The sequence below is a fragment of the Erpetoichthys calabaricus genome, chromosome 1 (assembly GCF_900747795.2).
Source record: "Erpetoichthys calabaricus chromosome 1, fErpCal1.3, whole genome shotgun sequence".
Classification (NCBI taxonomy): Eukaryota; Metazoa; Chordata; class Cladistia; order Polypteriformes; family Polypteridae; genus Erpetoichthys; species Erpetoichthys calabaricus.
In genome coordinates this window covers 145,624,322-145,637,755 of record NC_041394.2, presented here as the reverse complement: position 1 = coordinate 145,637,755, position 13,434 = coordinate 145,624,322, and the positions used below count along the sequence as shown (strand labels likewise).

At 40.4% G+C, this 13,434-nt stretch overlaps 1 protein-coding gene across 1 annotated transcript in view; it reads right to left on the bottom strand.

Moving 5' to 3' along the window:
- The window catches only part of cand1 (cullin-associated and neddylation-dissociated 1), a 95,046-nt gene that overhangs the window by 41,016 nt on the left and 40,596 nt on the right, over positions 1–13,434 (bottom strand). Inside the window, exon 3 of the mRNA XM_028806955.2 lies at positions 12,987–13,141. Coding sequence (XP_028662788.1) covers positions 12,987–13,141 — 155 coding nt within the window. The remainder of the gene's footprint in view (positions 1–12,986; positions 13,142–13,434) is intronic.

Below are 13,434 nucleotides of genomic sequence, written 5' to 3'. Positions count from 1 at the left end.
CTTTCTGTTCCCAAGATGGTGAATGAGAAACCAGGATGAACCTCATTGATTGAGCACTACATTGTGACCTAACCTGGGGTAGTCATACGAGAATGCCCACATTGACTCCCTAGAAGGCAAAAAGAGTAGAGGTGGAACTGATAGAGTAGAGTCATAGTCCCTGGTCCAGTTCTATTGTATTGGTCTACAAGCCTGACGGAAATTGGAGGTTTTGCAATGACTTCCGGCGGCTTAATCAAGTTTCCCATTTTTACGCCTACCCAATGTCGCGAGCGGATTACCTCCTTGAGCGACTAGGATAGGCTGAATATTTGACCACACTTGACATGACGAAGGGGTACTGCCAGGTTCCTTTAACAGATTCCACGAAGGCTAAGACTGCGTTTAACGCCCCCATTGGTCACTGGCAGTATTGTGTTCATCCATTTGGGTTACATGGGGCACCACATGAAAGAGCACTTAAAGCAGGTCAAAGCGGTATTACGGATGCTAGGAGAAGCCATATCAATCCGAGCAAATGTTTTTTTGGGATGAACAAAGCCAAATATTTAGGCTACCTGGTTGGTCAGGATACTGTGAGACCACAGTGTACCAAAGTAGATGCCATTTTAAACTGGCCCCGTCCAAGGGCCAAGAGGCAGGTCCAAGCCTTTCTTGGATTAGCGGGTTACTACTGCCGGTTTGTACCCCAGTTTTCTGATAGAGCGGCTCCCTTGACTAATCTTACAAAGAAGAGGGCCCCTAATAGTGTGGTATGGGTTGTTAACACCGAAGCTGCATTTTGTGACTTACAACAGGCACTTATGTCGGCACCTATTTTGAAGGCTCCTAACTTGTCTTTGCCTTTTATACTCCAGATGGATGCTTCGGATACAGGTCTGGGGGCTGTGCTGAGCTAGAGTGTCAATGGTATCAAATACCCCATCATGTTCGTGAGCCAAAAATTGCTAGAACGGGAAACCAGGTATGCGGTGGTGGAGCGGGAGGCCTTGGCAATCAAAAGGGTGATTACACAGCTGATGTACTACATCCTGGGCTGTGAGTTCACGTTGGTTACAGACCATGCACCTTTACAGTGGATGACCTTGCACAAGGAGTCGAACCTGCGAGTCACAAGATGGTTTTTAGACATGCAGCCTTATAAGTTTTCGCTCATTCTCCGACAAGGCTCTCGTCACACCATCACTGATGCTCTCTCAGGTTCACAAACCCCTCGGTCAGGAAAATAACGACCCAATGGATCTGGGCTGAGGGGGGGCCCACATCACACACGTGCACATGGGAGGCAGCTAAAGGGCTCAAATGAAGGTAATTCTATGCCAGACCAGGAGATGGCAGGGTGCACTGATCCTGTCTGTTGGTTCTTGTTTTGGACTAAAGTTTTTACAAACTTTGAACCACAACCTTCACTTTTGGCAACCTATTTTCAAGTATACAGACGGCTGCCCCCAAACCTCTTCAAACCTGTCTGTATGAATCCTTTCACAATAAATAAATAAATAAATAAATAAATAAATAAATAAAATCAAGATAGAAGTGCTGAACATAAACAGAGCATTTATGATGTGTTTAATCACATGGTTCAAATCACTACCAAAACGCACATCGAAGATGCAAATAATCATCAGTTGTCAAGGATATTGTCCATCGACAGAAGTCTAACCCAGAATCCCTTTTACCTCAGTTACCATGCATTGTCTAAAAGTAGTTCTAATAAACAATATTATCAAAAATCTTCCTTGAATTAGTTTCTTTTGAAAACAAAATAAGTTTGCACCTCAGGATCCAAACCAAAAATGTACACAGGGCCTTGAAATATTAACCTCCCCAAAACTATTTCCACAGTTTACGATCTCTGCTTCTAATTTATAACAGGCTCACCTGTTATTAATTAATTTATGAGCTTCAACACCCCCTCTCTCATGCTACAGTCGAATGTAAGTGTGGAGATTTTCCACAATACAAACCAAAATGAAGACAAAAGTTCATTCAAAATAAGTCAAGAATGTTGCTGGAGAGAAGCACAGATCTGGGAAAGAGTACAAAGACCATCTCAAAAGCACTGAACATACAGTGGGTACGGAAAGTATTCAGACCCCCTTCAATTTTTCACTCTTTGTTATATTGCAGCCATTTGCTAAAATCATTTAAATTAATTTTTTTCCTCATTAATGTACACACAGCACCCCATATTGACAGACAAAAAAAAAGAATTTTTGAAATTGTTGCAGATTTATTAAAAAAGAAAAACTGAAATATCACATGGTCCTAAGTATTCAGACCCTTTGCTCAGTATTTAGTAGAAGCACCCTTTTGAGCTAATACAGCCATGAGTCTTCTTGGGAAAGATGCAACAAGTTTTTCACACCTGGATTTGGGGATCCTCTGCCATTCCTCCTTGCAGATCCTCTCCAGTTCTGTCAGGTTGGATGGTAAACGTTGGTGGACAGCCATTTTTAGGTCTCTCCAGAGATGCTCAATTGGGTTTAAGTCAGGGCTCTGGCTGGGCCATTCAAGAACAGTCACAGAGTTGTTGTGAAGCCACTCCTTCGTTATTTTAGCGGTGTGCTTAGGGTCATTGTCTTGTTGGAAGGTAAACCATCGGCCCAGTCTGAGGTCCTTAGCACTCTGGAGAAGGTTTTTGTCCAGGATATCCCTGTACTTGGCTGCATTCATCTTTCCCTCGATTGCAACCAGTTATCCTGTCCCTGCAGCTGAAAAACACCCCCACAGCATGATGCTGCCACCGCCATGCTTCACTGTGGGGACTGTATTGGACAAGTGATGAGCAGTGCCTGGTTGTCTCCAGACATACCGCTTAGAATTAAGGCCAAAAATTTCTATCTTGGTCTCATCAGACCAGAGAATCTTATTTCTCACCATCTCAGAGTCCTTCAGGTGTCTTTTAACAAACTCCATGCGGGCTGTCATGTGTCTTGCACTGAGGAGAGGCTTCTGACAGGCCACTCTGCCATAAAGCCCTGACTGGTGGAGGGCTGCAGTGATGGTTGACTTTCTACAACTTTCTCCCATCTCCTGACTGCATCTCTGCAGCTCAGCCAAAGTGATCTTTGGGTTCTTCTTTACCTCTCTCACCAAGGCTCTTCTCCCCCGGTAGCTCAGCTTGGCCGGACGGCCAGCTCTAGGAAGGGTCCTGGTCGTCCCAAACATCTTCCATTTAAGGATTATGGAGGCCACTGTGCTCTTGGGAACCTTAAGTGCAGCAGAAATTTTTTTGTAACCTTGGCCAGATCTGTGCCTTGCCACAATTCTGTCTCTGAGCTCTTCAGGCAGTTCCTTTGACCTCATGATTCTCATTTGCTCTGACATGCATTGTGAGCTGTAAGGTCTTATATAGACAGGTGTGTGGCTTTCCTAATCAAGTCCAATCAGTATAATCAAACACAGCTGGACTCAAATGAAGGTGATCTCAAGGATGATCAGAAGAAATGGAAAGCACCTGAGTTAAATATATGAGTGTCACAGCAAAGGGTCTGAATACTTAGGACCATGTGATATTTCAGTTTTTCTTTTTTAATAAATCTGCAACAATTTCAAAAATTCTTTTTTTGTCTGTCAATATGGGTGCTGTGTGTACATTAATGAGGAAAAAAATTAATTTAAATGATTTTAGCAAATGGCTGCAATATAACAAAGAGTGAAAAATTGAAGGGGGTCTGAATACTTTCCGTACCCACTGTATTTTGAACCTAAGTGCAGTTTATCATAAGGAAGTTGAAAAAAATGTGAAACTACAACCACATTGCCTACATCAGATCACCAATCTAAACTTACTTGCCAACCAAATATGACATTTGTCAGAGAGCTAGTGTGATGCTTACTGTCACGCAGTTGAAGAAATCAGTAACTGCACATGGAGAGGGCGTTCACGGCTCAACAATCTCCAATGTACTGCACAAAAAGACAATTTATGGAAAAGGGGCAAGAAAAAAGCCCTGACTTGGGGTTACAAGACAACAATCCATATTACTAACCGAGAATGGTAAACCGGATGGCATGGACGCAGGCACACGGCGAAAACCGGATGGCATGGACGCAGGTACACGGCGATGGGACCATGAGACATACTGTGCAGGCGCGTACAGCACGCATCTCATAAACCACAAGCGAAGTCATATCCACCGTGAACGAAGGAGTCACGGCCCAAACACGAAAGAGCTCAACTGACATGAATGAGAAATGAAGCAACAACGTGCCCATAGCTAACGACTAACGACACATCCACACAAAAAAAGAGGATTCTGCGCTGCAGCCCAGATTCAAATGGAAGAGGCTACGGAGGCCCCACAGGTCCACAAAGATAGGGCGCAGGCATCACCGCCATATTGTGAGTGGCACTACTGCGGAGTGAAGGTGCAGGCGTCACCGCCATATTGTGAGTGGCACTACTGCGGAGTAGTTAGAAATAATGTGCTGCTTGGGATTGTACAAACCACTGAACGCTTTACACCAAATTCAAACACAATACAGCTCAACGATACAAACACGAGCCCACCTGGATAAGATCAATGGATGCAGGCGCCCACAACGCGCGTCTGAAACTGCGGAAGCAAAGCAGGCACGGGTTCAAAACGAACGAGCTCAACTGATATGTAAATCACATTACAGTGATGCATCATTGACAGTACAACCACAGAAAACGCTCAGTATGAACAGTATAACAGTAAGTGCAATTATCCATATTACTAACTGTGAACAACGGATAACTAATGGAGTCATGGTCACGGCTCCAAAACAATCCAGCTCGACTAACGGAGCTACAAACACGAGCCCGCATGGATAAAGAAAATAAACGTGGGCACCTACTACGCGCGTCTGAAACCGCGGAAGCAAAACTACCTCGGCTCCAGAACCAAACAGCTCGAATAACGGAGCTACAAAAACGCGCCAGCATGGACAAATACAATGAACATAGGCGCCTACAACTAGTACTGGGCGGTATACCGGTTCATACCGAAAACCGTTTTTTATTTTTTTTATGATATGGATTTTTCTTATACCGCAACACCGGTTTAAATTGCCTAAACAACGTTCGGAACGTGGCACAGCGGGAAACTGTTCACGTGGGGACCTTTTTCACTGCTACACCGCTAAACACAGATTAGTTGCACTAGGGCTCTTTTTCACTGCTACACCACCAAATAGTGGGCGGTAGCATAGGAATGCTGCGCGGTGAAAATGGACAGAGAGCCTGGAGATACTTTAGTTTTAAAAGGTCAGATGTGTAAATACTGTTTCTATACTACTGGATAATACTGCAAGCCAAGTTGTACTTGAAAACAAATAAAACAATACAGTGTAATGTACCTGGGTACTGTGTAATAGTGTGACGACATGTTGACTTTATTCTCGCCGTTTATGTCAAGATTAAAGTCGACATGTTGACTTTATTCTCGCAATTTGTCATTAAAGTAGAACATCGTAAACTAAACTTCATCGTAAAATGAATATTTAATTTACTAGATTTTCTCAAACCCCATCATAAGTTATATAGCACATTAAATGCTTTGTGTTAAGTGATTCTTAAACTGACTTCTTCTTGCACTAAGAGGAGGCGCCGGCAGCGATCTGTAATCAAGAATACATTCACTTCATGATCTTCCTTCTCTCTGAACATTTAGAATGCTAAAATAAAGACTTAATATAATTTTCATTGTGAAATGCATTAAAGCATGCATTAATCTTATGGGGGCACGGCGGCGTGCCTGCCTTGCATTTGCAGGTTTCTCTGGTGGGTTTACTCAGCGCTTCAGTTTCCTTTCAAAGTCATGTAGGATGTGGGGTTTTGCTGTGCTATATTGACCCTGCTAGTGTATTCATCCTTCAATGTGCTGGCGACTCGTTCAGAGATGGGCGCAACTCTGAATGGATGGCATAATTAAACATGTATAACAAAGATATTTTTTAAAGTTCTGAACACTCCGTGGGCTAAGTTTATAACTAGTTTTAATTTCACAAAGACGTTTATCATGTGGTGATTGGTTATGTGGTGAAAGAAAAAGGAAGGATAGGAACTGGGGTCTTGGTAGCCTATGTCAGATAGAGACAGCATGCATGCAATAAAGATAGCCCGCTCAGAAGAACATGCATTGAATTCTGTGTTCATGTCTCTGACCACCAGATCACAAACCCAACATTTACACAATATTTAAGTTAGACCTGTGCGATAGCTATTCATACATCCAGTTTTTTGGAGCCTCGTCACACCTGCCATAAAGTTCTCTACACTGAACATACACCTGGGGACCCCTTACTGTGAGGGAGCAGCACTACCGCCTCACTACCGTGTATGTGTAATACCTGCTTTAATGCATTTCATCATGAAAATGATATCAAGTATTTATCTTAGCATTCTAAATTTTCAGAAAGCAGGAATATCATGAAGTGAATGGATTCTGTATGGTGATCGCTGTCTTCTCTTAGTGCGGAGGAAGTCAGTTAAAGAAGCGTAGTGATTAACCACTGGGTCGGGGAACGTAACACAAAGCATTTAATGTGCTGCATTAATTTATGACGGGGTAAATTAAGTAATTGATTAAACATTGATTTTAGGAAGAAGTTTAGTTACGACATTCTACTTTAATTATGAAGTAAACTATGAAAATAAAGTGGAAATGTCGACTTTAATCTCGACATATAGTTTGTTTTTTTCTTCCCAGTATAGCTTTGCTTGAAGCAAGGTCCATATTAATGCAGTTTGCCTAAATGATGGTTCAGTTGGTAAAGATGTCATCACCAAGTTGACTTGTTTTATTTTATTTTAATTTGGTGAATACTGTGTAATGCACCTGGGCTTGAAGTCTTGAAGTAATAGTATTATTACTGATAGTTGCACTATTATTTATTTTATTGTTATTAGTTTAAATATTATGCAGTTTAATGATGATAAAGTTGTTTAAAAAGTCACTTTAACGTGTCAGTGGACAGAGATTGTTAACATTAACAGAAAGTGTAGTTGGTTGACAAAAAATATTTACTATTTATTCCTTTTCTAAGACATATTCAGTGCAATACAATTTTTGAGAAGCACTTCTGGATATTTTACTAAGTCTAAATGCCTCTTTGTATGGTTGAAAATATGTTGTCAAAACTATAGTTTATTTTTGCAAAATTTGTTCAATAAAAAGGTTCTATATTTTGACTACATCTGTCCTGCAATGTGATACCTTCTCCATTAGTTCCACCCCCTTGAAAACTATCACTTTATGGGGCAACGCAAAACTGTATTAATAATTGTGTGCACATTAAAATGTTTTTTTTGTACAGTGTACAATACTCTTGACAGTGGAATAGGTTATTCTTAGCCAGTAATTGCAGTGGAAAATGTGGTTAACATCCACTCATGCATGGGGAAAAAAATACCATCGAATACCGTGAAACCGGGATATTTTAGAAAAATACCGTGATATAGAATTTTGGTCATACCGGCCACCCCTACCTACAACGCACATCTGAAACTGCGGAAGCAAAGCAGGCACGGGGGGTTGGCGAGCGAAGCCCCCTAGTGAAGAAATAACACACAAACATGCCGTTAAAGAATTTGCAATAAGTCACTTAGAAGATGTTACAAATTGTTACAGAATATCCCATGGGCTGATGGGATTACTGTACAACTTTTTTGGCTTGAACACTAAGCAGCATTAGTGGGCTAAATCTAAAACTGCAAAAACTGCACATCAAGGCAGCACCATCCCCAATGTAACCTATTGTGGGGATACGTTTAAGAAGAAAGTTCTAACAGTCAGCTCAGGATTAATGGGAAGATAAATGATGAACAATACAGATTGATCCTGGAGGTAAAGCAGCTACCATCTAAAGGGAGGCTTAAATTGGGGAGGTAGTTTGTCTTTCAGTAGGTCAATGATACAAAGCACACTGCCAGAGCAATAATGGAGTGGTCTAAAATTAAGAACATTAATATCCTTGAGTGGCCCAGACAGAGTCGTCATCTTAGCCCCATCAAACATCTGTAGTAAAACCTAAAAATTACTCACCTCTACAGCTCCCCAACTAACCTCAACAGCTTGAGCAAATTTTCCCACTACTACTTGCTGTAATAATTCAGCAAGTGGTGGTTCAAAACCAAGTACTAAACAGTGGCAATGAATACTTACAAATTGTTGACATTTCAGTTTTTGGAATTAAAAATTTTAATTGGTTTATAATTTTACTAGCCGACGCCCACTGTAGCATATGGCGGTGTAAGAATATGAACGGAAAACGGTGAGAAAGGAATTCAGAAATCAAGAAGAAACAAATACTTCTTGAAAGACGCAGTGTGCATATAGAATTTCCGGCCAAGCAGGATTACATGTGAAAATGATAAATAAATCAGGCTTTCCGAATTTACGTACTATGGCCATGGAATCCTGATAGTTTTGTTGCATGTATCTTGGACTTCCTGGAAATGTGGACGGTAATATGATCATTTTGCCTACACGTACGTGGTTATTTTCAGTGTGTGCTTGCAGTGCGTCCGATAGTTCCACGCGCAGATCTTGTTGATGTAATTTGAGATAGTTGAGACGCGCGCCCCGTTTTAACATACGCTTCTATGTCGTACAGTTGGAATAGTTTGCCGCTGGAGTGCAAAGTACCAAATGTATTCCTCATTGCTAATCTGTACGTGTAAAATTGGCATTGAGTAAGCCTTATTCACTTGGCGCTTCTTTTATCGGGAACATGTTGTAAATCTTTGTGCCAGCTAATGTCTCCGTAAGGGAATAAAAGTGGGTAAACCATAGGATCGCAATTCATATTGAGCGTGGAAATCTGTTTACAGGAGTTGCCTATGGGATAGATGCAAATGTCCCTTTCTGCAGACGTTTCGCCATCTTCTCCGACGAAAATCACTGCAATGTCGGGGCATTGTATCGTCGTAAATCCTGCCCAGGGTTTTCCTTGAAAACCATTCTTACAGATGCTGTTGGATTGGACTGAGCGATTTCATGCATGTGTTTGTATGATTTAGTGAAGGGGTTGATGGTTCTGAGTATGGAATCTAGCTGGAGAAGTACATTTTTGCCGCATGCAGAATTTGCTTTATTTTGTAAGCGTACTTAAGTAGCTTGCGTTGTGTCAAAAACACAACTGTCCATATCCTGGACAGGTAGAAGTGTTAGCGTATAGTGGAGAGATTTGGTGATAAATTTGCCCGTGTATTTTAAAACAGTATGGTCCGTGGCCAGGAGGTTAAGTCATCTGTGCACGCTTGAGAAGAGTTGTATTCACGAACTTGTTCAGATAATTTTTAGCTTCCGATGTTTACTGTGTAAGAAGCTGTTGTAAAGACACAGGTGGCTCCCGCAAAGGTGGTAAAGCTACTTTACCGTTGTGGCAGCACTTCAAGTACTTGTTGGATGTATTACGCTCAGCAGGCCAGTATAGTGCATGACATGAAGGAGGACGAATAAGAATCGAGAAATGCCGTGTTGGCTGCGTGTGGGCGGGACCAGTTTTGAAGTGGAAGCAGGACAAACCAGAAGAGAAATATATGCAAGAGATGAAGCAGCACTACAGAAAAGACTTTTTGATTTACACCAAGAAATTCCCAGGCAAATTGATCAAAATTACAGGTTGTGGTAATCATTCATAATTCTACCTGTTGTCACTCCATAGCTAAAGGTGTAGCTAATTACAATAGTTGCAGACAAGACAGTGGGAAGGAACAGTTTCTGAAAGACAGCTGAGTTTTTTTTTTTCCCTTTTTCAGTTACAAAGTAGCGTGCATCACAAAAGAAGTTAAAGAAAGTGCTCTCCAGTCACATCTCTTGCCAATGTGGAAAGTTTGCAATTTTTTGGATCACTTAATTTAAAGAAAGGGGAAAGACAAAAAAAAAATCAAAAAAAAAAAAATCACATAATAGTAGAACAATTAGTTATTTACACAGAATCCATCTACCTACATAGAATTGAGAACACTGCCTAGAAGAACATTGCCATCAATTCTGCTCTTCCCCTTCCTGTGCATACAATCGAAAAGCCCATGTGAAGATATCGGAAAACATCTTCATTTCACCAGCAGTCTTCCTGAAGAGCATTATGAAACTCCCCACATTTATCCCCTATTCTTTTCAGAAGCCTTACCATCCTAACTTTTCAATTAAAAGGATTTCATCCAGCCAGGGCCATCACTCTTTCTTATGTTGCATCCTTCTAGTTACAATAGGCAAAGGAAATACTATTTAAAAAAAAAAAAAAACCGCTGAGGCTGCTCTATAATATTAAAACTTCAAAAAACATAATTTAGAGGTTTGTTTTGACAAACCACTCCTATACTCTAGACAATCCGCTGAAGCCAATGAAATCTGAAGTGTGTATTTTTCAGTAAAAAATGATGAATACAAGTCTTACAAGAGTATGCTCAAAATCTATACTATGCAAGTGCGACTAGATTTGGGGTAAACAACAAATCTAATATAAAAAGCAGGAAAGGCAGCAGAATATGACGTAGAGAGAACAGTAATTACGTATACTTCCTTTTTAAAGCTTACTATGACCTAAACTGAAGCTGTTCAGGTTTGATGAAACCATGCTAAGTTGTAACCTAATTAAAGCTTTGAAAACCTGTTTCTAAAATTACAAACCACTGAATTCTTCAAGAAAAAATATCAGGTCACCTACTTTACACAAAAGGCTATACAGTAATCCCTCCTCGATCGCGGGGGTTGTGTTCCAGAACAAACACTTGTCTCTTTTTCAAAAGTTTAAACTGTGCTCCATGACAAGACAAAGATGACAGTTCCGTCTCACAATTAAAAGAATGCAAACATATCTTCCTCTTCAAAGGAGTGCGCATCAGGAGCAGAGAATGTCAGAGAGAGAGAAAAAAGCAAACAAAAATCAATAGGGCTGTTTGGCTTTTAAGTATGCGAAGCACCGCCGGACAAAGCAGCTGCAAGGATGTACAATGTAAAGGTAGTCTTTCAGCATTTTTTAGAGGAGCGTCCGTATCCTCTAGGCCAGTGTGCGAACAGCCCCTCTGCTCACACCCCCTCCGTCAGGAGCAGAGAATGTCAGAGAGACAGAGAAAAACAAACAAAAAAAAATCAATACGTGCCCTTCAAGCTTTTAAGTTTGCGAAGCACCGTGCGGGAAGCATGTTGCTTGACAAAGCAGCTGCACAGAATGGAGCAACTTGAAGGTAATCTTTCAGCATTTTAAGACGAGCGTCCGTATCGTCTAGGGGTGCCAACAGCCCCCCTGCTCACACCCCTCCATCAGGAGCAGAGAATGTCAGAGAGAGAGAGAGAGAGAGAGAGAGAGAGAGAGAGAGAGAGAGAGAGAGAGAGAGAGAGAGAGAGAGAGAGAAGCAAACAATCAAAAATCAATACGTGCTGTTTGATCTTTTAAGTATGCGAAGCACAATGCAGGAAGCATATCGCTTGACAAAGCAGCCATATGTAAGCCCAGCAAGGAAGAGAGCAATGTGAAGGTAATCTTTCAGTGTTTTTTGAGGAGTGGCTGTATCCTCTAGGGGTGCGAACAGCCCCCGTGCTCACAATATATTTGAGGAGTTTTATTTAATACGTAATACGTGCTCTGGTTGGGTAGCTTCTCAGCCATCTGCCAGTAGCATCCCTTGTATGAAATCAACTGGGCAAACCAACTGAGGAAGCATGTACCAGAAATTAAAAGACCCATTGTCCACAGAAATCCGCGAACCAGCAAAAAATCTGCGATATATATTTAAATATGCTTACATATAAAATCCGCGATAGAGTGAAGCCGCGAAAGTCGAAGCGCGATATAGTGAGGGATTACTGTAATCTTAAAATAAAACACCATGTCACATACTGTAGTTTAGGAAGCTCTCATGAAGACTCTCTCTTAAGACCTGGCTAGAAAATACTGTTAAAAGCTCACTTTCTACCTACCCAAATTAGAAGGATATACTAAATGACTATCTATTGGCTTTAAAAAAGTAAAACGTAATGACTGCAGGGAACAGTATACAAAATACTCAGCTGTGAAAGGGAATTAAGCATCTTTAAAAGGCTTACCATCATTCAGCGCTTCAAAATTCACAAAGCAGTCAATACAGTTGATTCACCCATACAGTGTATTAGTGGTTGTTAAGGGAAACTGCCCAAAAATTGGAAGAATTGCTGAAATCTACAACAAACTGTTCTATCTACATGACACAACAGTGATCCTAGGACAGATTGGCTTTTTCCTAACCAAAAAAGATTAACAGTTTACCTAACAGGTCTCCTTGTTGGTAAAATGTTCTAAGCAATCCACATTTTTTAACTAAACTAACCACCTCAACAAGCATATAGGTTACCCTAGAAACTCTGCTGACACTAAATGACCATTGACTGCTGTATATAAACCTAAGTTATCCACTGCAGGACATTTACAATTAACATACTTCTAGCCTAGAAAGTAAGTTAACTTTTTTTTTTTTTTTTGACAGTACAACTTACTTATACAAGATTTTGGATCAATAGTAAAACAGTACAATGTTTACTGAAACAAATAAGTGTCAAATAACTAAGAAGATTAAGGAACATCCTTGTAAATATAATAACACTTAACAAATAAAGTAATTGTAATGTTGGATAACAATGAAGGGATTTTGTTAAAGCATATGCATTAATCTCTTGATTTTCACATCTGCTTTATATAGCTCAGAGTTAATAAAAGACCAAAACCTTTACCAGCAGCACTGGGTGTAGGCAGGAACGAAACCTGGACAGGGCACACTTAAGCATACATCCTAACTTGCATATCACCTAGGATTCTAAGCTGGACTGCAGCACTTCCATACACACTGCCACTCATTTGATGAAGCAACAGTGTAAACAAAACAAGAGGGGAAAAACTGTGTTCTTTAAATGGACTAATGTGATGTATTTAAAAAAAAAAAAAACAAATCGGTGAAAAAAACTAATTCAAAACTGCTGAGATTATATTCAAAATGAGAATTATTTTTGCCCATTAACTGAAAAGTTTCTACTTACCACTGGATGCCGGTGGAAGTTCTCCTATTACTGTTTTTAGTCCAATGCTGGAAATGTCCCGTAACTGCTCCTTGTCTGACAGCATATTAGTACACAAGGTGTCTACAATGGTCTCCACTTGGTATTCCTTCACCTTACTGACCAGAGGGCCAAGGCTAAAAATATAAACATGATTTAAATTCTTAAATTATAAAGGTTACACCATTTCTTATCCAGTAATTTGGAGAAAGTAGGGGTAAAAGACATCACTAGAAGTCATCTTCTAATCTGAAGCTATAAATCCACCTGTGATGAAAACAGATCTCAGGGGATAATAAAAGTTTAAACCCTTTAATTCTTTACAAAATTACAGTGGCATTTTATTTTCCTATCTCAAATATGAACTTACACAACCTAAGTTTTCAGAACTAGCTTGGCTAGTTCTCTAAAAGTTACAAATCTTCGCACA